The 25,490-nt window shown below is 42.4% G+C and overlaps 2 protein-coding genes across 2 annotated transcripts; one reads left to right on the forward strand and one right to left on the reverse strand.

Moving 5' to 3' along the window:
- Positions 1–845: 845 nt before the first annotated feature.
- On the forward strand, positions 846–5,196 carry LOC105006696 (extracellular calcium-sensing receptor-like). The gene is made up of 9 exons (XM_010865352.3): positions 846–1,057; positions 1,187–1,481; positions 1,941–2,027; positions 2,501–2,767; positions 2,925–3,119; positions 3,322–3,594; positions 3,729–3,956; positions 4,065–4,188; positions 4,283–5,196. Exons 1-9 carry the CDS (start codon positions 846–848, stop codon positions 5,194–5,196), a joined length of 2,595 nt encoding a protein of 864 aa, XP_010863654.3.
- Positions 5,197–7,162: 1,966 nt separating this feature from the next.
- Positions 7,163–18,033, reverse strand: LOC105006695 (extracellular calcium-sensing receptor). Its single transcript, XM_010865351.2, has 11 exons — positions 17,792–18,033; positions 15,889–16,067; positions 15,558–15,661; positions 11,396–11,575; positions 9,654–10,054; positions 9,311–9,506; positions 8,764–8,973; positions 8,462–8,585; positions 8,160–8,353; positions 7,785–8,066; positions 7,163–7,613 (listed from the first exon to the last, which is right to left on the reverse strand). The coding sequence occupies exons 1-11, from the start codon at positions 18,031–18,033 to the stop codon at positions 7,191–7,193; spliced, it is 2,535 nt and encodes an 844-aa protein (XP_010863653.1). The 3' UTR covers positions 7,163–7,190.
- Between the last annotated feature and the right edge of the window lie 7,457 nt (positions 18,034–25,490).

Below are 25,490 nucleotides of genomic sequence, written 5' to 3' on the forward strand. Positions count from 1 at the left end.
GCTGAGCAGAAGGGATTGATGAGACCATTCACATTTACATAATTTAACACTCGTCTGGTATGACTAGGTTTGTTAAATCTGTGGTGTGCAATGAAATTACAGGGATAACTCTTTTCATGACACTGTCTTGCACAAGGAAGTGTGAGATTTTGGGAGAGAGAGAGGAGAGAGAAGGAGGGAGTGAGAAAAAAAATAGGTAGATATAGATATTTACATGGGAAGAAAAATGGAGGAAGAGTGATAAAAAGGAGAAAGAGGGAGAAATAAATGAGAAATAGAGAGAAAGGATCTAAGGAGATGATAAAGAGGAAAAGAGAGAGAAAAGAAGTTGGACAGACAGAGAGAGACAGTAAATGTTGTGACGGGCAGACAGTGCAGACGTGTCTTCTCAGGGGATTGTGTGTTCTGCAGCTTTGCTACCGCCAGAGATCAGACCATGGAACCTGTGGAGAAAGCATATGCACAGGCAAAAACCGTCTTCGTGTATATTTGTCTGTCGAGGGGCTCAGGTTAGATGTGTAAGCCTCTGTGCCCAGGTACAGATGGACGACAGGACAGAGGGATTGGGGGGATTAGCTTGGCGTCACACTGACACCTGCAGGACACACCATGGAATAGCTTTCTCTCGTCTCTCCTCAATCACCCCCTGACACCCACGCGCCTGCCCTGTGGCATGACGTTCCCTCATGAAAGACTTCACAATGACGTTGACCCAAAACACTAAAGAGGTTGGCATTACTCGGTCTATAAAATGACAGGGAGAAAGAACAACTCAGATTGAGGGGGAGAGATTGAGATCAGTCATGAGAGTCTCACTCTGCATCTGCATCCACCTGTCTTTAAACATGATACTGAACTCTTCATCGCTGGATGGGTGGAACTCCCCATCTCTGAACGCTTCGTCTTCCCCGTCGTGTCACCTGTGGAAGCAATTTAATCTGAACGGCATGTACCGGAAGGGGGATTTGGTTCTGGGTGGTCTGTTCGAGGTACACTTCTTCACCTTGTTCCCCGAGCTCTCGTTCACTTCAGAACCGCTGCAGCCCAGCTGTGAAGGGTAAGTTTGCAGTTAGTACCGGACCTGAATGGATGTATTTCTGTCATATCAAAAGGACAGTTGCGCATACCAGAGGAATTGAAAATAGTTAATTGGTTAATTTGAATGACTGCTCCTTTTCTATGTCAGGTTTACAATTTTCGGGTTCAAGCAGGCAGAGACTATGGCCTTTGCTATAGACGAGATCAACAAAAGACCTGACCTCCTGCCCAACATTACCCTCGGATACCAGCTCTATGACAACTGCCTAAGGCTGGGTGTTTCGTTCCGCGCCGCCATGTCATTGGCCAGTGGGTCGGAGGAAAAGTTCCTATTGGACGAAAATTGTTCTGGTTCATCCCCGGTCCTAGGGATTGTGGGAGACCCAGGGTCCACTCATGCTATCGCCATCTCTAGTATTCTAGGGCTGTTCAAGGTGCCCATGGTACAATTTATATATGTATATATATATATATATATATGAATATATATACATATATATGTATATTTATATATTTGCATATACACAGCTCTGGAAAAAAATAAGAGACAACTGCAACTTTTTATTTTCATTTCCAAAAAAGTTGAAAAGGAAAGTTTTGAGTGAGGAATAGAAGCGTTCAATTTGCAGTGGTCTCTTAAATTTAACCCTTCTGTTCCTCATTCAAAACCTTCCTTTCTAACTTTTTTGGAATGAAAGAAAAAGGTGTAGTGGTCTTTAAATTTTTTCCAGAGCTGTATATATGCATATTCATTTATATATATATATTTATATGTACTGATATTTTAAATATCAGTCTTTTATTTTAAAACACCATCTTTTTATGTATATGAACACTTTTTGATTCAATTAGTTAATTAATTGAAGAAAAAATACTAATCATTGTGCATTTCCCTTACTGAGGTGAGTTACTATGCCACATGTTCCTGTCTGAGCAACCGCAGAAAGTACCCCTCCTTCTTCAGAACCATCCCCAGTGACACCTTTCAGGTTTGCCCCTACAGTCAGATGATTAGACAGTGAGCAGGCAGCACCCATGTTAACTTACCATGAATTTCTAGTCCCCATACTATGGCTAGCGTGTTTTTTAGGTTATATACAATCAATACAAAATAAAAACACTTCAAAAAAATATCTAACGATTTAATCAGTCAGCCATGACTGTTGCAAGTTCTATTACTACTGTGGAATTTGTAATTTCAGAATGTGGTTGGTTGTGCATCAGCAGTTTTTCACTGACAGTGAGCTAATTAGCCCCTTTCTGCTAAAATGTTTAAGATCGGCTAAATTTGTCTTCCAGCCAAACATCTTAACTTCTAGTAATCATGGTACCCCAATTGATTTATCAAATTAACAACAAACACCTTTCACCCACCTATAGCAAAATGTGTAAATGAGAACTCAGAATTGTCCCTCACTGCTCTCTTAGGTCATTTGTCTAAACTGTGTTGATCTAATCCCAGGTGGAGGCTATGATCCAGATCCTGCGCCAGTTCGGCTGGACCTGGGTGGGCCTGGTGGTCAGCAGCGATGACTACGGGTTGTTTGCCGCTCGCACTTTCCTCTCTGACCTGACCCAGTCGGGTGGCTGCATGGCCTACTCCCACGTCCTGCCCAAGGACAACAACCCGACGGAGCTCAAGCGTATAGTGGAAAACATAAAGCAATCCTCTGCTCGCGTGCTAGTGGTGATCTCCAGTGAGGCCTACCTGCTCCCGCTGGTGGATGAGGTCTAGAGTCGTTTTTTACATAGAACCTCGTTGTTTATCTAAAAAAAACATTCAGGGGGAAAACGTTCCATAAAGGAACAGTGAATAAAGGTGTTGTAAATTGCAAGCGTGGTCCTGTTGCTGGCAACGTTATGAATAATAAAACATGTTTTTGAAGGTGGTGGTGCAGAATGTGAGGGGTCTCCAGTGGATCGCCAGTGAAGCCTGGACATCATCCTCTGTGTTTTTCACCCCCCGTCTGATGCCCTACCTGGGGGGCACCCTGGGTATCGCCATCCGTCGTGGAGAGATCCCAGGCCTCAGGGACCACCTGCTTAACATCCGCCCCGACAACAAACCTCATAACAACATGGTGAGGATGATTTCTCTGAAGCCGCAACAGTCATCGATTTGACTTGTTCTCTCTCATTACTGTGCATGTGCTTATCTGATGTCATTTCAGTAAGTGGTTACTGTCTTTCGAAAAGAGATGTTGCATACTTTAAATGCAACAATATTGTTTTGTAATACAGAACTTTGATCCGTGTTCAACGTCACTGTCTCTTCCTGTGAAGGTGAGGCAGTTCTGGGAGACTATGTTTGAGTGTGAGTTCAAGCCCCCATCGGTGTTGGTGGAGGTCGGGAAGAACGTGTGTACAGGACAGGAGGATTTGAGGGCTGTGGAAAGTGGCTTCGCAGACGTGTCCGATCTCAGGCCAGAGTACAACGTGTACAAGGCGGTGTATGCCCTGGCCCATGCCCTGCATGACCTGCTGCAGTGTGTGCCTGGGAGAGGTCCTTTCAGTGGACACAGCTGTGCCAGTATAAAGAAACTGGAGCCCTGGCAGGTGGGAGGCATTTTCACACACAAGTCCTTAACACACGAGCAAACAGACAAATGAGGAAACAGGTGCAGACATTGAATTTGCTTCCTTCTTCTCTCTCTTTTCTATCATCCCTCCATCGACCCTCTTCTGCCCAGCTGGTGCACTACCTGGAGAGGGTTAACTTCACCACAGGCTTTGGTGACCGTGTTTCTTTCGATGAGAATGGCGATGCTCTGCCCATCTATGACATCATGAACTGGGTGCGGCTCCAGGACGGGAGCATGCAGGTGAAGAATGTGGGTGTGGTTGACAAATCAGCTCCCACAGGGCAACAACTCGTGCTGGACGAGGACAGAATCTTCTGGAATTTTGAGTCGAAAAAGGTGACTTCTGCTACTGAAACAGCAACAGTGCAAACATATTACAATAAGCATTTAAATGTGGGTATCTAAAAATCTGATTTATTTATTCTCTCACCTCCATCTTAATAGCCCCCCCGGTCAGTGTGCAGTGAGAGCTGTCCCCCAGGGACTCGTGTGGCCCGAAAGAAAGGGGAGCCTGTCTGTTGCTTCGACTGCATCCCCTGTGCTGAGGGGGAGTTCAGCAACACTACAGGTCAGTGAAATGTGGGGACCAAATACATTTAAATAACATGAGTGTAGCTGAGACAAAAAAAAAGCTCTTCTCATTTTCTTTACTTAACTGTCAGATTCGACTGATTGTTACAAGTGTCCGGAGGACTTCTGGTCCAGCCTGGAACGGGACCACTGCATACCTAAGGGGATTGAGTTCCTCTCCTACAACGAACCCCTGGGGATCTCCTTGACAACAGCCTCTATGCTTGGCACTGTTTTCTGTGCAGTTGTCTTTGGAATCTTTGCACACTACCGGAACACGCCTGTGGTGAAAGCAAACAACTCAGAGCTGAGCTTCCTGCTTCTGCTGTCGCTCAAACTCTGCTTCCTTTGCTCACTGCTGTTCATCGGCCGACCGCGGCTGTGGACATGTCAGCTGAGGCACGCAGCATTTGGTATCAGCTTTGTCCTTTGTGTCTCCTGTATACTCGTCAAGACCATGGTGGTGCTGGCAGTGTTTAGGGCCTCTAAGCCCGGGGGTGAGACGTCCCTGAAGTGGTTTGGGTCTGGGCAGCAGAGAGGAACAGTCTTGGTTCTCACCTCCTTGCAGGCTGCTATCTGTGTGGCCTGGCTAGTCTCAGCGTCTCCAACACCACACAAAAACACAAACTACCAAAATGATAAAATTGTATATGAGTGTGTCGTTGGGTCAGTGGCTGGGTTTGGAGCATTGCTAGGCTACATCGGCCTACTGGCAAGTCTGAGCTTCCTCCTTGCATTTCTGGCTAGGAATCTCCCGGACAACTTCAATGAGGCCAAGCTCATCACCTTCAGCATGCTGATCTTCTGTGCTGTGTGGGTGGCCTTTGTCCCCGCCTACGTCAGCTCACCCGGAAAGTATGCGGATGTTGTGGAGATATTCGCCATCTTAGCTTCCAGCTTTGGCCTCCTGGTGGCGCTGTTTGGCCCAAAGTGTTACATCATCCTCCTGAGGCCTGAGAGGAACACCAAGAAGGCTCTAATGGGCCGAGCCAAAACCAAGACATAGGACTGGATTTAATCAGACCTCTGGTTATACAGTAACATAGTGGTTTGAATGTCCGGAAAATTTAGTTTCAAAGGACAAGTTTAACTGCCATTTGTAATGTGATACCCTCCTTGTGTAAATAGACTTTTCTAAATAAGAAAATTAAACAGTATTCAGACCCCTGATGTGTTCACTCTTATTGCTGACTTACAATGGTACATTGAAATTTTGTTTTGTGTGATATTGTATTTCAAACACTGAAACTCAAATTCAAGTCAATTATCGTAAGCTGAAATTAGTTTTATATTAGGAATTTTGAAATATTTTGCATGCAAGTATGGAATCTATGTGCTCTGGAAGCTGCCAGTTTGCACAGTTTACGCAGAGAAACACAATCATTGTTCTCTATAAACCAATTAAGTTGCTGTAACATTTTCTAGATAAAATTCTGAATACAATTGTTTCCCAAAGTAACATGTAACAATATCAAACATATCACATTTTCGAAGTACCAGTTATATCAACAATTCAGGGGTTCAGGGGTCTGAATACATTTGCATGCCACTGTATACAGATAACAAATATATAAAAATACCCAAGACCTTCTTAAACACAAATTATTATTCTTACGATAGCATATATTTCATTTATTTATTAGACTATAAACGATGATGGAAAATGGTGGCCTAAGATGACCCAATGCTTTTAGCCGGTGTTTCCAGTGCACAAACCCATACCCATGAAAAATGGGCTTGAATCTTTCCAACTGCTTAAAAATATAAAATGTCCAAATTACCTTTCTAGTTATAAAAGCCACAATGCCTATTTCCTGTGATTGGACCCAGGCCATTCAGGGTCACTACCATCCTCAAAGTTTAAAACAGATCTCCACATCTTTTAACTTTTTACGCATAATAATGACTTGGAAGATGAATCATGCATTCAGCGGATTTGAGTGTCACAGTCAATGTACATATGTGGAGAAAAGCACAGCTACTAAAATGCTTCTAACTTCCTTTAAGTAGCACATTTCAATTCTCTGATGTTCAATTGCATGCACCCCTAGACACAGTCATTTCTACTTCTGTCCAATCAGCAATGACATGGGAAAGGAAGATGTTCTATGTTTTGAGCCCACAAAATGATTAGTGGTACCCTAGAGATGTGTAGTTGCCTATTATCAAAACAAAGTATGATGCACTGGAATTCAATATTTGAGATAATAAATATATGTATTTGTTTGGACTGTTGAGTAGGATATTTGTTTATATAAACTATGTGTGTGACTTACATTTTCTGGGACACTGCCCAGTAAACAGAAGATGTCCTGCAGATGTCCAGGAGATCTTTACACAACCCTAGAATGTCCTGAGCAAAATGTATCACATTGTGCACAATTATTCTGCATTATAACATTGTTCCTATTAAATCATTCAGCCCTAATTTAATTACTTGTTAATGCAATTTTTCAGTTAATAAAACATTCTGACTTAAAAGGATGCTTTAATGTGTTTTTATTAGACCATAGAAACCATACATGAACAAACGAGAATTACAGACCTTACAAACGGCGAAAGGACTGCGCACAATTTTGAAGCAACAGTATTTCATTTAATTGTCTGGTGTGTGCTTTCCATTCAGACCTGGCTTCAATGAAAGAGAAATGGACTTCATTAAAAACTTTTGATTAATGTAAAGAGGAGAAATGTAGTGATTCAGATTAAAATGTGCTAAGTGGTGACTCATTGTTCAATCATTAAAGACAGAAACCCAGCTAACTGTGTAGGGAAATCAATGTCTATTTGCTTTAATATTGTTAAGAAGTACTGTATGTAGCCTGTAGTATTGGCAATATATCTATCTAAAATGATTTTACAAAAAGGTAGATGGCATGACTAAAAAAACATTGTATTATTTTCTAATTGACTGATGTGTATTTCTATGTTGTTTTCTGTCAGGCCATCATGTGTTTTTTGCTGTTTTCTATTCGCCCATCTTATTTCTTGTTCTTAATTTTATTTTGCCATCATGTGTTTCTTGGTGTTCCTCTCTGGCCTCAGCAGGATGATAAAGCATTTTGGGATGAAGATGCAGAGCAGTAGGCCGAAGCTGGAAGCTAAGATTGCAAATATCTCCACAGCATCAGCATACTTCCCAGGAGAGCTGACATAAGCTGGGACAAAGGCCACCCACACAGCACAGAATATCAGCATACTGAAGGTGATTAGCTTGGCCTCATTGAAGTTGTCTGGGAGTTTCCTGGCCAGGAAGGCTAATAAGAGACAAAGGGAGGCCAGCAGGCCAATGTAGCCCAGAACCAGAGAGAAGCCGGCCACAGACCCCACCGCACACTCCAAGACGACCTTCGACCCCTTAAGGCCAAGGTCATTGTAAGGCAGGGGTGGGCTTGTGGACAGCCAGACAGCACATATAACAACCTGTGTTTACAGACACAATTTAAAACACAATTAATAATGGTATTGTGGAATTATGACGTTCTTACTAAAGTAACCACTATATGTATTAAAGGCTAATATATCTTAAAGTATGAATTACCATATTTAAATTCAACAGTTGAGTTGAAATTCCTTAAATCTTTAAGCTCGCACCTGAACACTGGTGAATAGAAAGATACTCCCTCTTTGTTGACTTGGTCCAAACCTCCTCATTAGCTGCACGGCACCAGGCCTCGTTGACCGGAACGCAGCCAGGACCACAATGTTCTTGACCAGGAGACAGGACAGGCAAAGCACAAAGATGACCCCAAACGCCGCCTGGCGGATCCGACATGCCCACACCGAGGGAACCCCAATGAACACCAATGAGCACAGGAAGCAGAGCTTGAGTGACAGAAGGAGCAGAAAGCTCAGCTCTGAGTTGTTGGCTCGCACCTGGAATAAGAAAAAGAGTATGGATATACATTACAATAAATTAATGTTAAGTATTACCTTGCACCTGGTTAAACAATTAATGAAAGCTCATACCAAAGGGGTGTGGCGGTGGTATGCGAAAAGAACAAACACAGCCGTTGTTGCCACAGCACCAAATACAGCGACAGTGGTCAGGGTGATGCCCATGGTGTCGTCAAAGGACAGGAACTCCAGCTCACGGGGGATGCAGGCGTTTCGATAGCTGTTGGACCAGAACTCCACAGGACAGCGTTCACAAATCAAAGAGCCTTGGAGACATACAACAGCTTATTCAGTCTAAATAAGGTTAAATCAAGTCCCATTAAGAACTGCCTTATATTATTTTAAATGGTATTCTATCCCCACATATCACTGACCTGTGGTGTTGCTGAACTCCCCCTCAGCACAGGGGACGCAGTCAAAGCAGCAGACAGGCTCCCCTTTCCTATTGGCCACACGGGTCCCTGGAGGACAACTCTCACTGCACACTGAACGGGGTGGCTATGAAGATGAGGGAATAAAGATGGAGAAAATCTGACTTTTAGATACCCACGTTTAATGCTATTTGTTATATGTTTACTCTGTTGCTGTTTCTGTTGTGGAAATAGCTTCACACACAAACATTCACATACACAGGGACTGGAATCGATTCAAATGCATGTTCCATATTCTTTCTTACTCTTTTCAATTCTTTGTTCCATTGGATCCCTGATTCGTTAATGAGTAGGTTGGACCCATCAACTCGGCCAATTGTGACCAGTGTTAGCAAACCCTTGGGCGTGGCCTGCCAGTTCACAAGGTCATAGACGGCAGGGATGTCGGCGCCCGTGAAATAGAACACCTCACCCAGTTTGGTGGTGAAGTTTACCAGGTTCATGTGCTGCAAAAGCTGGGAGCAGACATAAATACACTATGGTGTAATAACTGAAAACATAACCATAACATATAATAACTACATAAAAATCTCCATAGAAACAATATTGTCAAGATCCCCAAATGGGATTGCAGTGATTTGCGCATTAACCCAGGGATCCCACGGAGAGCAGTGCAATGGGCTAATACAGTCAGGTATTGTGGGACTAGTAATCAAATTGGGTTGTATTGAGTTGTTGCATTTTAGCAACTCATGGTGGCATATCAGTTGATTCTGAGCTCAATCAAGGTTGAAGTGATTGAATGATAAAGCAAAAATGGTTACATTGGCATTTTCTGTATCCCTCATTTACCTCCGCTGGGCGGACTTTATGAGTGGGGGAGCAGGTGGAGCTCATCCCCCATGTAGGACTGTCTTGGTTGGGGCAGGACAAGAGGCTGTGGAGGGCGTGGGCTGCGGCATACACAGCCAGGTACACATTATAGGTCACTCTCAGCTGGGAGGTGTCTGTGAAGGAGCTCTCCACCACCTCCAGAGTTTCAGCCCCACTGCAGGAAACCAGGCTTGGGTTGTGGGACCTGGGGGTGGAAGCTGGGGTAGACATGTATGGTGGTGGCACAGAAGGGTTTGGAGAAAGAGCAGATGGGAGGAGAGATGTATTCTGATTATTTGCATGTTCTGCTCCTGGGCTACACCCAAACTCTGTTTCCCAGAGTTCTTTTAACAGGGCATCTCTGGGACGGCGAGAAGGGTGGAGACTTCGTAGGTAGGCCTCAAAGCCATTTATGGGTGCACTGCGGATAGCCACGCCCAAAATGCCCCGTGCAACAGTAAAGAGGGCAGGGTTTTGTAAGAGGTCCATGCTGGTGCTCCAAGCTTCACTGGCCAGGAACTGTCGGTTGGTCACGTTTCTCCTCACCACCTCCATGAGTAACGCTTCAGTGTCGGTGTACCACAGAAAGACTAGGATCACCTGGGCAGTCGAGCCCTGGACCGCATCCACTGCTCGCTTCACATCCCTCTCCAGGTTCCCCCGACTGAGGGTCTCAAAGAATGCCAAGCACAAACCTGTCCCTTGAATCTCCTCCTCAAACTCCTAGGAATCAGAAGTGAAGTACAATGACTGTGAGCATTTATTTATTTAATCAATTATATACAGATTTTATTTAATCAATTATAGCAATTGGTTTTACAGATACCCAGCCGGAAACCCTAAAGAGCAAGCAAAAATGAAGTTGATGCACAGTGGCTCCCTAATAGGTCGGAACTTAGGAAGAAACCTTGAGCAGATCCAGACTCTGAGGTGTTGCCAGTCCTCATCTGGCTGTGCTGGGTGAAGATGAGCACTCTATAAGTCATGTAATTAGTTAAATGGAGTCCACCTGTGTGCAATAAGGTGTTTCACATGAATTCCGGTAAAATACACCTGCCTCTGGGAGGTCCCACATTTTGTAAGCACAATTCCTAACAAAAATGTATGAAAACAAAGGGACATTAAAAAAAAAATCCAGAAAAAGGTTCTTCAAAAGCACTAATCAGAGGTAGGATATCATAACTTTTCATGGGATCTGAATATCCCCCAGAGCACAAAAAATTCCATTATTAGGAAATAAAGAGAATAGAACACAGCTATGAATCGGTTTACAACAGGCCGTCCTCAAGAAATTACTCCCCGGGCAAGAAGGGCACTGGTCAGGAAGGCCACCAAGAAGCCTTTAGCAACAAAAGCTGGAAGAAACTTTCCATACCACCTGCGTAATAAAAATAAACTGGCCTTTACTCGAGGGTGGGAAAAATAAAGCCAGTGTTGAACACAAATTCAAATATCAAATCTCAGTTAGGTTTTGCCAGAATTCATGTTGAAGACTCTGAGACCAAGCAGTAGAAGATTATATGGTCTGATGAGTGTACAACAGAGCTTTTTGGCGCAAGTGAACACTGCACATCATCCAGAGAACACCATAACTACTGCGAAGCATGGTGGCGGCAGCATCATGATATGGGGACGCGTCTCTGTTTCAGGGCTAGGAAAGATTGCGAAGATCAAAACACCAAGGCAAAATGGATGCAGCAAAGTACAGACAAATCTTGAAAGAAACCCTGAAGAAGTCTGCAAGAGACCTGGGACTTCGGAGAAGATTAATCTTCCAGAAGGACAATGACCCCAAACATACAGCCAAAGCCACATTAGAGAGTCTTAAAAAAACAAAGGGTCAATGTCCAGAAATGGTCCCGTCAAAGCCAGCACCACAATCCAGGATGAATACTTTTGAGAGCCGGAGTGCACTTGAATGATGCCATTTTCACAAAGCAGTTCTCACAAAGGGCTTAATAAACCCATTCTGAATTATTAAACATATAAAATAATGTACAATTTGGGGTTGCCTTTTAGGATATAGGGACATGATATATATACAATTTAAGTAAAAGAAATGACCTGTATGGCCAGGCGCCCATAGTCGTTATCAGCTACTATGGCTCCAACCCAGGTCCATCCGAAACGCTGTGCGAGCCGTGCCATGGTGCGGGCCTGGTACACATCACTGGGGATGGTTCTGAAGAAGTTAGGAAACGCCCTTCTGTCACTGAGACATGCACAGCTAGCCTGGTAACTGATCTGAGGACCACAAGACCCAACCCCCCAAAAATGCTTTAGGGCTCAAAACAAATGAACCAAACTCGCGTTGAAGTATTTACGCTGTACTCATTCCAGTGGTCACATTTCCTCAAAGACTTCAATTCTTTGGGTACTCAATAAAAAACTACAACAACTTCCAGGGCAAATCCTCTGACAGATAAGCATTTAGTTTTCAAAATTAGCTGGGTGTTGGCGAGGGATTAGTATAAATAAATAAAGACACATTGCTATGGGGGTTGAATGAATCTCAGCCCTAATGCAATATCTGTTTTGTCATAATTAGAGGACTGATATCATTGAATGCTCTGCCACAAGAGGTTTCTCAGGCAGAAACCAAGTTTAGCTTTAAAATTGTGTATGACAGCAGCTCTCTTTCAAAAAAGTAAATTTAAATATATATTGCTAATAGTATACAACAGTCGTGGCCAAAATTACTGTGCACTCTATTCAAATACTGCAGCATTTCTTCCAGGAAAATCCTATAATGGCACTGAGAATAGTATTGGCACCCCACAGAAGTAATTACAATGTTGTTCCTGTTTCCACTGTATGTAATATTATCAAGCAGTTCAAGGTCCACGCCATTATAGCCAACCTCCCAGGATGTGCCCGCAACAGAAAATGCGATGGAAGATCGTAGCGTAGGATAGTTTGAATGGTGGAAAAAGCATCTTGATCAATTGCCACACAAATTCAAGCTGATCTTCAGACACAAGCCACGACAGTTTTAACTATTATTTGTGCCATCGGGACCCTGGAACTTAACTCCTCCCTTTGCAATTGGATCCTGGACTGGACCTGATGGGCAGACCCCAGGTGGTGAGAAAGAGCAACCTCACCTCTTCTGCACTGACCCTGAGCACTGGAGCCCCCCCAGGGCTGCGTACTCAGTCCCCTCATGTACTCCCTGTGTGGCCACACACAGCTCCAACATCATTCTCAAATTCATGGACGGCACTACAATCCTGGGTCTCATCTCCAACAATGATGAGACCACTTACAAAGAATAGGTAAAGAACCTGACTACATGATGCCAGGACAACAACCTCTCTCTCAACTTCTGCAAGACTAAAGAGATGATCATGGACTTCAGGAAGTGGGATATGGTGCAGAAGTGGAGAGTCTCAGAATTCAAGTTTCTCAGTGTGTTCATCAAAAATGACCTCACTTGGTCCAGACAAGCAAACTCGGCAGTGAAAACTGCCCAAAACCGGTTATACGACACAAGAAAGACTGAAGAAATTTGGCATGTCAGTAAAAACTCTCACCAACTTCTACAGGTGCATCATTGAAATCATCCTCTCAGGCTGCATTACTGCCTAGTAGAGCAGCTGCTCCGCCGCAGACCACAAGTCCCTCCAGAGGGTGGTAAAGTCTGCGGAGCATGTCATCAGCTGCCATCTCCCCTCCGGGCAAGGAATCTACCATACACGATGCCTGAGGAAAGCACATAACATCATCAAAGATCACAGCCACCCAGGTTATGGTTTGTTCACACTGCTGCCGCCTGGTAGACGCTACCGGAGCATCGGGGCACACACTTCCAGACTCACAGTTTTTCCCTCAGGCCATACGGTTCCTCAACCAGCAAAACTGATCCATGGTCATACTGATCACACAAGAACATTCCAGTTGCTATGATGTCTTTTCAGGTGCTTTTAGGCATTTGAATATTTCTTGCATGTACCATTCATAAGCATATTACACTCATATGTATCTATAATATTCAATACTACCATACTGTTCATACTCAGAAATTGCTGCTAGTTTAGATTGTTATGGATATTTATTGCCAGACTTGACATATCTATAATTTCAATACCACTACCAATATTGCTGCTACTTTACAGTACTCTTTCTAAACTGCTGCAAATGTACAGTGTTATGTATGTTATTGCTTTATCTTGCTATACCTTTGCTGTGAATTTTTTTTTTCTTCTTCACTCACTACATAGTTGTAATGTGCTATGCCACCATTCAAAAGCGTATTACTCTTATATGCATCTATAATATTCAATAATTCTACCAATTTGCTGCTAGTTGACTGTACTCTTTTCTAAACTGCTGCTTCTTCTTCTTAAATATCACTACGTAGTTGTTGGGTGTCGTGTAACAAGAATTTGATTGTGCAGGATGACGCTGTGTTGGCATGGCATGGCATCTTCTTCGCTTATCCGGGGCAGGGTCGCGGGGGCAGCAGTCTAAGCAGAGATGCCCAGACTTCCCTCTCCCCAGACACTTCCTCCAGCTCTTCCGGGGGGACACCGAGGCGTTCCCAGGCCAGCCAGGAGACATAGACCCTCCAGCGTGTCCTAGGTCTTCCCCGGGGTCTCCTCCCGGTGGGACGGAAAAGACGAAAAAGATGCCCAAGCCACCTCAGCTGACCCCTCTCGATGTGGAGGAGCAGCGGCTCTACTCTGAGCTCCTCCCGGGTGACCGAGCTTCTCACCCTATCTCTAAGGGATCGCCCGGCCACCCTGCGGAGAAAGCTCATTTCGGCCGCCTGTATCCGGGATCTTGTCCTTTCGGTCATGACCCAAAGCTCATGACCATAGGTGAGAGTAGGAACGTAGATTGACTGGTAAATCGAGAGCTTCACCTTGCGGCTCAGCTCTTTCTTCACCATGACAGACCGATACATCGACCGCATTACTGCAGAAGCTGCACCGATCCGTCTGTCAATCTCCCGTTCCATCCTTCCCTCACTCGTGAACAAGACCCCTAGATACTTAAACTCCTCCACTTGAGGCAGGCACTCTCCACCAACCTGAAGTGGGCAAGCCACCCTTTTCCGACTGAGGACCATGGCCTCGGATTTGGAGGTACTGATTTTCATCCCCACCGCTTCACACTCGGCTGCAAACCGTCCCAGCGCATGCTGAAGGTCCTGGTTAGAAGGGGCCAACACGACAACATCATCTGCAAAGAGCAGAGACGAAATCGTGTGGTCCCCAAACCTGACACCCTCCGGCCCCTGGCTGCGCCTAGAAATTCTGTCCATAAAAATTACGAACAGAACCGGTGACAAAGGGCAGCCCTGCCGGAGTCCAACATGCACTGGGAACAAGTCTGACTTACTGCCGGCAATGCGGACCAAGCTCCTGCTTCGGTTGTACAGGGACCTGACATATTCCCCAAGCACCCTCCACAAGATGCCGCGAGGGACACAGTCGAATGCCTTCTCCAAATCCACAAAACACATGTGGATTGGTTGGGCAAACTCCCATGAACCCTCCAACACCCCGTAGAGGGTATAGAGCTGGTCCAGTGTTCCACGGCCCGGACGAAAACCACACTGTTCCTCCTGAATCCGAGGTTCTACTATCGGCCGTATTCTCCTCTCCAGAACCCTGGCATAGACTTTCCCGGGGAGGCTGAGAAGTGTGATCCCCCTATAGTTGGAACACACCCTCCGGTCCCCCTAGTGTTGTTGACGCTGTGTTGTTTGGCAAAAATTTTTAACTCACACCATAACGTAGCCAACACAATGAAAAGAGATTGTATGGTAAGAAACATAGGAGTACCATACACACTGCTTTTGTACTTTGCCAAAATATTGCAGGACATGCTAAAATCTTTCTGGGAAAATGAATAAAAAACAAAGGTTCTGAAATATATATAACTGTGAAACACAGAATTGTGGAAACCAAATACTTTGATCAATTGTGATTTAGTTTTAGAAACAATTGTGAGATATTTAAATAAAGTGAAAGGGTGCAAATACCTTTGGCCACGACTGCATGGCTATACTGTTGAAAATGGTGTGTCAACAATACTATTTATATTGGTGCATGGACAAAATATTACTCTTATTTTATGCAATGGAATATGATATTACGTTGTCATGTCGATAACTTGTACCATCTCCCTTTTTTCATGAGTTGTTAAAGTAGCTCTTACAAATGCTAATTGGCTAGTTATTAAAGCTTGGTGTTTTCTATTTGTGTGGAAAGAAACCAACCAGAGGCACACCAAATGGCCCCAGTGTCCTGGCCACAATGATAGACTGAGTGGATGCTGAATCACCAATGATAATGGAAACCGGGGATTTACCAACTGGCAATGCTGGAAAAAACAGAATATATATTATTATGTATGGTTTTATAGTCAGAATTATAATGCAGAAAATACATCAGCCATTAGCTATTCATTTAGAATCCTCACTGCCATCACATACTACAAAAAATAACATCACACCATATTGTTATTAAGGTTAAAAAGTGCTGTAATTCAATGCTGTTTACCTTGGACAGGTGATGTTTCAGACAGGTTAACTGGACCAATTGAGTCACAGCTGAGTTTCCCCCCTGAAACCAGGGTTAGGGCTGCTAGCAGGCTCCAGGGATGCTGATTACAGCTGTCCAGGATATGGTAGCCCAGCCTCACCCCTGGTAATAGGAAGGGGTTACGGTTTATCTCATCCACTGCAAACACTAGGACGTGCGCCCATCTCAAAATCTCTCCCTGGAAACTAAGACCAGGAAGATGAGATGACAAGGAGAATATGAGATGGGCAGAGAGAAGAAAAAACATTTGTACGGTTGGCATTGTCAGTCGATATGAGGACAAATATTTGTTTCCCTAAATGGTACCTTTCCCTAAACAGAGAGTACAGTACATAAGGCTTGGAATTTTGTCATTTTAGTGGCAAGGCCATTTGGCCGTCGATGTCACAAAAATGTTTAGGGCACAAAGGCCACATGCCAGGGCACAAAGGCCATTGAGTGAAATAGCTAGGAAGATTTGGAGCTTACAAGTAAACAACTTGAATTGCTGATAAGATAGAAAGCATTACATAAAAACATACATTCTTCACTTATTGAACATCAAACATAGATTTATAACTTTTATAACTACGATGTACTTTTAACTCATTGTGTTTCATTTCAGTGTTTTAATTTAATTTAATTTAGTTTTATTTAAGGCTAGCCAGAAGGCTAACATTACCCCAGTTACACAAAACTAAACCGCGAAGTATCCTTTAACATCATAATCACCTGCACTTATGAGTACGACCTAAACAAATGTAGTGACTTATTTGTGCGTGAAGGAAGTAATTTTAGTTTTTCAATTATTCACCACAAAGACTGCCTAGGCGAGTGATGTCAAATGTTACTTCTCTGAGCTTTCAAAAAGCGTTCAGGTGAATTCTCTGGTATTCTTCCACTCGAGGTCGGAACTTTCCCACTTCCCAGTTTCTCATGAATGCACCTTCCAAAACTGAGCGGTTTGATTCAGTTAAGCACTGAGTCAGCTATTTATTTATCAATAACTAACTAGCTTGCTTACCTGCATGCAGTCCGTTCTTGTGGTTGTTCTCAGTTGCGAATTACAAGCAAACTTAACAAACAAACCGACTGATGAGCGCAAGATTTTAACAGTTGCACAGGCACAAATGCATCACGGCCAGTGCGAAGGACAACAACGGCCATGGCCATCGTGACCATTATGAAATTCTTATGCTGGAGTACTGTACAAAGAGCAAAACCTTGAGCAGTGTTACTATCAAGAGAGGCCACAAGACAGACCTGGCTCCTGAGAGAAGACCGGTGTGCATACTGTCAAAAAATACTGCAATGTGCAGTCACAGCAGCAATCATTTTTATCCATGCAGCATACAAATTGTAAATATAATCACAAATAACACATAAAAATATACTTCAATATTTGAAATGGTTTTGTTACTTTTAAACACTGTTAATTACTTTTGTTAATTATTATTTTCATACAATTTTAATGGTATGAAATTTGGCAATGTTGACAAATATTTACTATTATAAAAAAGACCCGTTGAATTTGAAATTGACAGAGCTGACAGCTAAACATGATTCCAGTGTAGAGAGAGACAGAGAGGGAGAGAGAGAACGTGCATTGTCCTACACATTACGCACAATAAACACATCATGTTATTTCTGAGATGAGACAAAAACAAACATCTTGGAATTGGAGAAAAAACATTATTGAACATTTTACAGTTTGATTTGAATAATTCATTACAACTAACAAATTATGTGATAATGACTCATAAATATAAGAAAACAAATCTTACATTTTCCATTTCAGAGCTGCACAAGCTGTATCTTATGAAGTAAATGTTTGAAATAATTCTCACATAAAATGAAGAGGCTTTGAGAAAGTTGTGCAATTGCATAACATTTACTTCGGGAAAATAAAGGAAAAGGCAACAGTACTTACTTGTGGCACGACTGCAGATGAGGAGGTTGTGTTAAGCATAGGTCTGGAGCTGGAGGGAGGTTATGGATGGGGAAAAGACCCCCGATCACCACGTCACCTTCCTGGAAGAGACCATTGTCATCCAGCTCGATTGAATGGTCCCACCGAGAACACACAGACGCCTGAACCACCCCTAAATCGCTGAGGAGACAGGTCAGTAGCAGGGGAACGGCTGCGCTCTGCCAGGTGAACCAGGGGGACATGGATAATTTGTTCTGGACAGAGACCCAGTTACTTGACAAAAGCAGACCAAAACCTCTACCAACGCAGTTTTAAAAATACCAGTGAAAACATACAATGCTTCTGCCTGGTTTTACTTACAAAATGTACAGAGATGTACAGTGAGTCTCAGAAATGTAAAGGCTGTGATCAGAAAACTTTCCAGTCTTTTTGGTGTGGACTAACACTCTTTTTATGGAGTAATACTCTTTTTCTGTGACAGATGTAGACCAACTTTATCAATTTAACTAGTCCTAACTCTCCCAGCTTTGCCTGACAAAAGGACTGCAGCCTGGACTTGTGAGGATTAAAGGTAGGTATTTATAATGGTTAATAGAAAAGACATGGAGTAAACAGGATCACACTCTGAGAACACAAATCGCAGCCCATCTGGGTGTCGGTGTTAAGGATAATTGCTTGTACTGGAACGATTTGCCTGTGGAGGAGCTAAGGGACCAAATTAATAGGACTCTCACGGACTTCCAAACAATATGTTTTTTCATTTTGTTCTGAAAAAAATGGAAGGGGAGGGGTGGGAAGGAACTAGTGATGGGGATTGGAGGGATAGTGGGAATCTTGAAATAACAGGATTTTGATATACATGCCCATTGGTAAAATAACCATATATATCAAATACCATTTTTTTTTATATGATTTGCCTTATGTCAGTGTACCTTAATTTGTGTAAACTAAGGTGCCTTAAAAACAGTTTTCCAGTCAACGTCAGATTGGCAACAGTCAGACAGGGATGTACGTGCATCTTGGCAGAAAATGAAACCAATAACCAATGCAGCCTGTAAATAATTACAACAAATAAATATATTTTAAATATTGTAATTAAGGATTTAGTACTCTATGTATCTAGTAGGTACTGGATGTGCTGTTTAAGTAAAATATATAGCATTGGCACTTGGCTGAGTGCATTTTTCTTTTTGATGCAATATTGGCTTCGTCTTGGTATTTCCAATCCCTATTTGCTACATCCTCTTCCTACCTATCAGCTGCTAAAGCTACCATCCATCACTTGAAATTCCAGGCATCCTCTAACTCTAACTATTTTCCACCTTTTCCTTACTCCTTAAACCCTCACCTCCTTAGTGATTGCTCGACACCGAATATCATGTCCGGTTGACCATATACCCTCTTCCCTTCTCCAGACAATCTCAGAATACCTTAACCCATTTCTCAACTCCCTCATCAACTCTTCACTGAACACTGGATTTGTCCCAGTGGACTGTATGTTGGCCAGAGTAGCTCCTCTATTAAAGAAACAAACCGATATGTGGTCAAATCCAACAGGCCGGTATCCCCCCTGTCTTTCCTTTCCAAAACTCTCAATTTCCTTGACTTAAACCATGAGGATTCAAAAACGGGCCACACCACCAAGACTTCTCTCCTTGTGGCGGAAATTAAGATTCACCATGAAGAAGTGTACAAACTTGGTCTCAGATAAGACAGAGACCAAGTTTGCTTTCACACAATAAAGTGGGGAGAACAAGTATTTGATACACTGCCGATTTTGCAGGTTTTCCCACTTACAAAGCATTTAGAAGTCTGTAATTTTTATCACAGGTACACTTCAACTGTGAGTGATGGAATCCAAAACAAAAATCCAGAAAATCACATTGTATGATTTTAAAATAATTAATTTGCATTTTATTGCATGACATAAGTATTTGATACATCAGAAAAGCAGAACCTATTATTTGGTACAGAAACCTTTTTGACCAGTTTTGCACACACTGCAGCAGGGATTTTGGCCCACTCCTCCATACAGACCTTCTCCAGATCCTTCAAGTTTCGGGGCTGTCGCTGGGCAATATGGACTTTCAGCTCGCTCCCAAGATTTTCTATTGGGTTCAGGTCTGGAGACTGGCTAGGCCACTCCAGGACCTTGAGATGCTTCTTACTGAGCCACTCCTAAGTTGCCCTGGCTGTGTGTTTCGGGTCGTTGTCATGCTGGAAGACACAGCCACGACCCATCTTCAATGCTCCTGAGGGAAGGAGGTTGTTGACCAAGATCTCGCGATACATGGCCCCATACATCCTCCCCTCATTACGGTGCAGTCGTCCTGTCCCCTTTGCAGAAAAGCATCCCCAAAGAATGATGTTTCCACCTCCAGTTCAGACTAAAAAGCTCTATTTTTGTCTCATCAGACCACATGATCTTCTCCCATTCCTCCTCTGGATCATCCAGATGGTCATTGGCAAACTTCAGACAGGCCTGGACATGCGCCGGCTTGAGCAGGGGGACCTTGCGTGCGCTGCAGGATTTTAAACCATGACTGCGTATTGTGTTACTAATGGTTTTCTATGAGACTGTGGTCCCAGCTGATTGAGTGTGTGGTCAGGTGTCTTTTATACAGTCTTTTATACAGTTAATACAGGTGGGCTTCTTAAAGAAAAACTAACAGGTCTGTGAGAGCCAGAATTCTTACTGGTTGGTAAGTGATCAAATACTTATGTCATGCAATAAAATGCTAATTAATTCATTAAAAACAGGGGGGACACGGGGGTACACGTCTGGCACTGCAGGATTTGAGTCCCTGGCGGCGTAGTGTGTTACTGATGGTAGCCTTTGTTACTTTGGTCCCAGCTTTCTGCAAGTCATTCACTAGGTCCCTCCGTGTGATTCCTATGATGTAAATTACAGGCCTCTCTCATCTTTTTATGTGGGAGAACTTGCACAATTGGTGGCTGACTGGTGTGGGGGACTCGAGTCACATTACTTGACTCGAGTCTGACTTGAGTCACCTTTTTCAGGACTTGCTTGATTAAAGTATGAAAATGACTTGACTTGACTTTGACTTGAGAACAAGTTACTTGAGACTTGACTTGACTTGAAGTGGAAGACTCGACAATGACTTGAACTTATAATAAACAAACAGCAATAAAATTATTTTATATGTTGTGACATCAGCACCACTAATCAGCGTATGTGCCTTTAACGCTGCACAATTCAAACCGCGCCAAACATGGCAGACAGTAACGTTAGTCGAGCTCCACAAATAGTATCGTTTGGATACAAGGACTTTGACCTGGACCATGTGAATAAAAAAAAGATTTGCCAGATGCAAAATATGCAACAACGTCAAATTTCATTCGTTATTTTAAGAACCACAAGGAAAGGTAAGAAAGTAATCTCTTTATATTCAGTTTCACTAAGATCTATAACGATTAAGTTACTAATGTTTTTTTTTCTTGTTAGAAATGTGACCATTATCATTACCGAATACGTCTGGTAAATAGATGTAAGGGAATTTGACTATAACAGTGGCATAGCCTGAACTGTAATGTTGATGGGCATCTTAAAATTAGCGGGCATGTATATTATTACACGTAGGCTATAATGTCTGTATTAAATGTGGGCATTTTCAAGTGTTTTTGGACTGCGTGTGGAAACTACACCATAACAGTTAACTTTACTGCATGAAAGGCTAACATGGAGGCGCCGATGTGATTACTAGCACCTAAACATTTCGAAGAGTTTTTTTTTACTCATATAGACAAGAATAATTACAGCGTAATTACATATTAGGCAGTTTTTCAGTCAGAATAATTAGTTTATAAGGTTGTTATTATTAGCCCTTATTACATGGATTCCAGTGCAGAATGCGTGTTATTTCTTGATAACAGACCGTTGCCATTAAAAAAAGCTGTTCTGCCCCACTACAAGAAGAGTCGCACTAGTACAAGACCAATGAAAAACTCTGAGGGTTACTCAGAAAACCTCCTCTTTGTATAGGCAAGAAGGTGTGATATCAACACAAAATAACAGACATCACATCAAAGTATGTTTATCTGGCCTAAATCAGTCCAGGCTCGTTCCTCTCATCAGTTTGGCTCTCCACCTTAGGTTAACATAAAAGCAGGTTGCCCTCCTGCATTTTACAAATACCTCTTGACTGCGACTATCTTACAGAGAAACAAGAAGAGCTTCTCCTCCCTACCCAAAGTTCAAATCCTACATCTCTACCCGGGCAATTTGTTCAGCCACCTCTGAGCTCTTGGCAGTGCCACCCTTCAAGTGAGTTCCCGATCCTCACAGTCAAAACTCTTCTTTGTCCTGGCACCTCATCAGTGGAACCAACTTCCCTTGGAGGTTGGGATTGCACAGACTATTTTCAAAAAACATCAGAAAACAAACCTTTTCATAGAGTACTTAAAGTAGTCCCACTACCACCACCTGTCTGTTTTCTTTTGTTAACTTTTTATGTTGTATATTTATAATTTCTATGGTCTTCATTCCTGCACTGACCTTTGCCAATAACAAATTCATTGATTAGAATGCAATTAATACTAAACTGTGTGGTTGTTCATCTAGCTCTTTTAACCCTCCTGCTGTGTTCCGGTTGAATTTGACCGATTTTGTATCCGATTTTCCAGGTTACATTACTTAATCCACACATGGCATCTGAACACACAAAAAAAACCCTGAACCACACCAATCTCACAAACAATCACAACATTCTTTCAATGATACAATGGATATAAAAAGTCTACACACCCCTGTTAAAATGGCAGGTTTTTGTGATGTAAAATAATGAGACAAAGATGTGAACAATTCAATAAAAAAAAAACTCACTATAACCTGGTAGCTTAAGTTTGCACACCCTTAAACTAATACTTTGTTGAAGCAACTTTTGATTTTATTACAGCACTCTGTCTTTTTGGGTAGGAGTCTATTAGCATGGCACATCTGGACATGGCAATATTTCTCCACTCTTCTTTGCAAAAGCGCTCCAAATCTGTCAGATTGCAAGTACATCTCCTGTTCACAGCCCTCTTCAGAACACCCCACAGATGTTCCATTGGATTCAGGTCTGGTCTCTGACTGGGCCATTCCAAAACGTTAATCTTCTTCTGGTGAAGCCATGCTTTTGTGGATCTTTTGCCACCATCGAGAAGAGGCGCATGCTGTCAGTCCTTCATACACCTGATGATGTTTCAAAGATGATACATGAAGCACAACTAGCAAAACCATTCAATGTGATGAGGATGCAATGTGAAGACTTCAGGCACCTCCCAGATTCTGTCCTCAAGCGACCAGCTGGACTACAGATCACCTCAATGAGGTGGTTATAAGTCACAGGTATTGCACAGAGAACAGTTCACTAACCTCCCATCAACAAGCAGCATGTTGTTCTAAGAATCAAATGTCCAAATGCTGGACAATGAAGGTTGTTTATTGATGGCAGGATCTTGAAATGTTTCTGTTCAAATTTCAGCTGAGGATCTTTGAAATATGTACACCAGACAGAGCCACAGTCTTATTTGAGTGATGGAAATCGTGGCTGATCTCCAAATCAAAACAAGGAGCTACACCTCAACCTCCCTACTTTGCAAGCCACTTCCCTAGTGCATATGAGAGCCCTCTGCACATCAAAAAAAGACAAGTACCATGACCTAAGGACCATGCTCAACCACTTGCCAGCTGCTGCCTGCTCTTTTTCTGAATCACTGCAGAGTGCATAATTTGTTGTTAAACAAGCCACTTTACTAAAAACCTTTTCTGTGAATTTATGATCCCCTGAACCTGTATATTCCACAAAAGGGTTCCACTGCCATGTGGTACAACAGATGTAAACTTCCATGTTTTACAATGGTGTTTTTCCACAAGCACAGAGCTACACATGAGATACATGCCTTTTGTGTAAGATAAAGAAGGGGGGGGGGTAGGGACTTACGATTTGGATAGTTTCAGCCCACTTTTCATTTTAACAGGAGATGGGCCTTAAGATGATATCTGCCCTGTAGTAATGGCCCCTTAGTAACCACTATTACAAACTGTAGTATATGCAAGGTCTAAAATCATACAATGTTTCACGGTTTGTAGCCCAACACAGCACTACAGCAAACTAAAATTGCATGAGCAATGCTATTATTTTTGAAGGAATAGTCATGGCCAGGGCCAACCACATATTACGCAAAGGTGGATTGTGTCGCAGTTTGGGTTTTAAAATATTGTTATAAATAAAAACATGGATTTAGGCACGTGTATGTATGAGCAATGCTGAGTTTTGTAATAAAAATGGTTGTTTTAAGTAAGCATTAACTTTTAAGTTGCATTATATGGCAAAATGTTACAAAGTTACCCTGAAAGGTAGCGTATAAATTTGCATGAACAACAGTGAATCATTGACAGGTCAAGATATGTTATTTCAGGTAATTAAAACATTCGTAAAGGCGTCTTTTGAAATTGTACAACAGGGATCAACGCGAGATTGTTTTCCACACATTGGTAGAAATGTTTAATTATAGGCAACGTTGGTTTAAAAAAAATATACTGTAGTATCTTCCTTCTCGTAATGACCAACTCTTGAAATCCGATTTTTGATTGCTGTATTACGGTCTTGTGTTTGTTAAATGTTGAACAGATTAATGGCGATATGGTGACAATCGCCAGCGTTTATATATATAAGCAGATTAGTTTATCGTTAATATATACAATTATATGACGCGATGTCACGGCTGTGCCGCGAAAATTAACGAGAATGGCGTTTCTACCAGACAGGAAGTATCAATATATTTGGTTGTCAAACGTCAACAATCTACAGAACTAAATAATTACGTTCTATCCAGAATTTTAATCATTGCAGCCTGTATAGTTCTAACACAATTTTTATCTTACGTGAAGAACAATGACATGTAACCAATGACAAAGTTAAGAGGCGTGACTTGCTGGAGGCGCCGGCTGCATCGTAAAGACAGTAATTAAACCCGCAGCATCCACAGAAGTCAGCTGTTGTTTCAATCGCGGAGTATATCGTTTCTGTTGTAAGTACAAGTTATTTTATTTGAAGTAATTTATTTGAGTTGTGCTGCAATTACAAACGCTAACAAACGAGACATTTGAACTTTTTAAGAATGTGTAAATACATTTTACGATTGCGCAATCCATGCATTTTTAGCTGTCTTTCATATTGCCTGTTTAAATCTCCGGTTTAGGTTGAGCGGAATAAAACACCAGCCGTGTTTGGTAAACAAATTTTTGGGCCTTCAAATATTGGTACGTAGACTTTTGACATTATTGTTAATCAGCTTTAATTACATGTATACGCTTGTTAATCCTAATTGAATTTAGTCCAAGTGAACAGCATCTGTGTCAGTTGGACTGGGCGGTTGTGATCTTACAAAACCTGAGCAGATACTTTTTGTGTATTTGTTTAATATTTACAGAAATGTTTAGACTTGTGTTGAAGTCTAACACTTCCCCGAGTTGGTTTATTGGAAAGGAGGATAACACACCAGGAGTCAGGTCAATTACCGTACTGCATATTCCGTTTATTACAAAAGCTTTTGGAGACTAAGTGTCGCCGCACAATGTCTGAACATGAGCAGTCATAACAGCATTATTTATACTTCAAACACGCCTAAAAATTGGGGACATTAAGTTAGCCAAGCAGTGTGCCATTGGTCCAATTTATGTTCTATACCTTTT

This window comes from Esox lucius, chromosome 1, assembly GCF_011004845.1.
Source record: "Esox lucius isolate fEsoLuc1 chromosome 1, fEsoLuc1.pri, whole genome shotgun sequence".
Taxonomy (NCBI): domain Eukaryota; kingdom Metazoa; phylum Chordata; class Actinopteri; order Esociformes; family Esocidae; genus Esox; species Esox lucius.

Coding starts and splice junctions, on each gene's coding strand:
- LOC105006695 (XM_010865351.2), bottom strand. CDS start 18,033: ATGTCCCCCTGGTTCACCTGGCAGAGCGCAGCCGTTCCCCTGCTACTG. Junction 11,576..15,557: donor GGCCATTTGGTGTGCCTCTG/GTTGGTTTCTTT, acceptor TGTGGTCCTCAG/ATCAGTTACCAGGCTAGCTG. Junction 8,974..9,310: donor ATAAAGTCCGCCCAGCGGAG/GTAAATGAGGGA, acceptor GTCTGCTCCCAG/CTTTTGCAGCACATGAACCT.
- LOC105006696 (XM_010865352.3), top strand. CDS start 846: ATGATACTGAACTCTTCATCGCTGGATGGGTGGAACTCCCCATCTCTG. Junction 3,120..3,321: donor ACAAACCTCATAACAACATG/GTGAGGATGATT, acceptor CTTCCTGTGAAG/GTGAGGCAGTTCTGGGAGAC. Junction 3,957..4,064: donor GGAATTTTGAGTCGAAAAAG/GTGACTTCTGCT, acceptor CCATCTTAATAG/CCCCCCCGGTCAGTGTGCAG.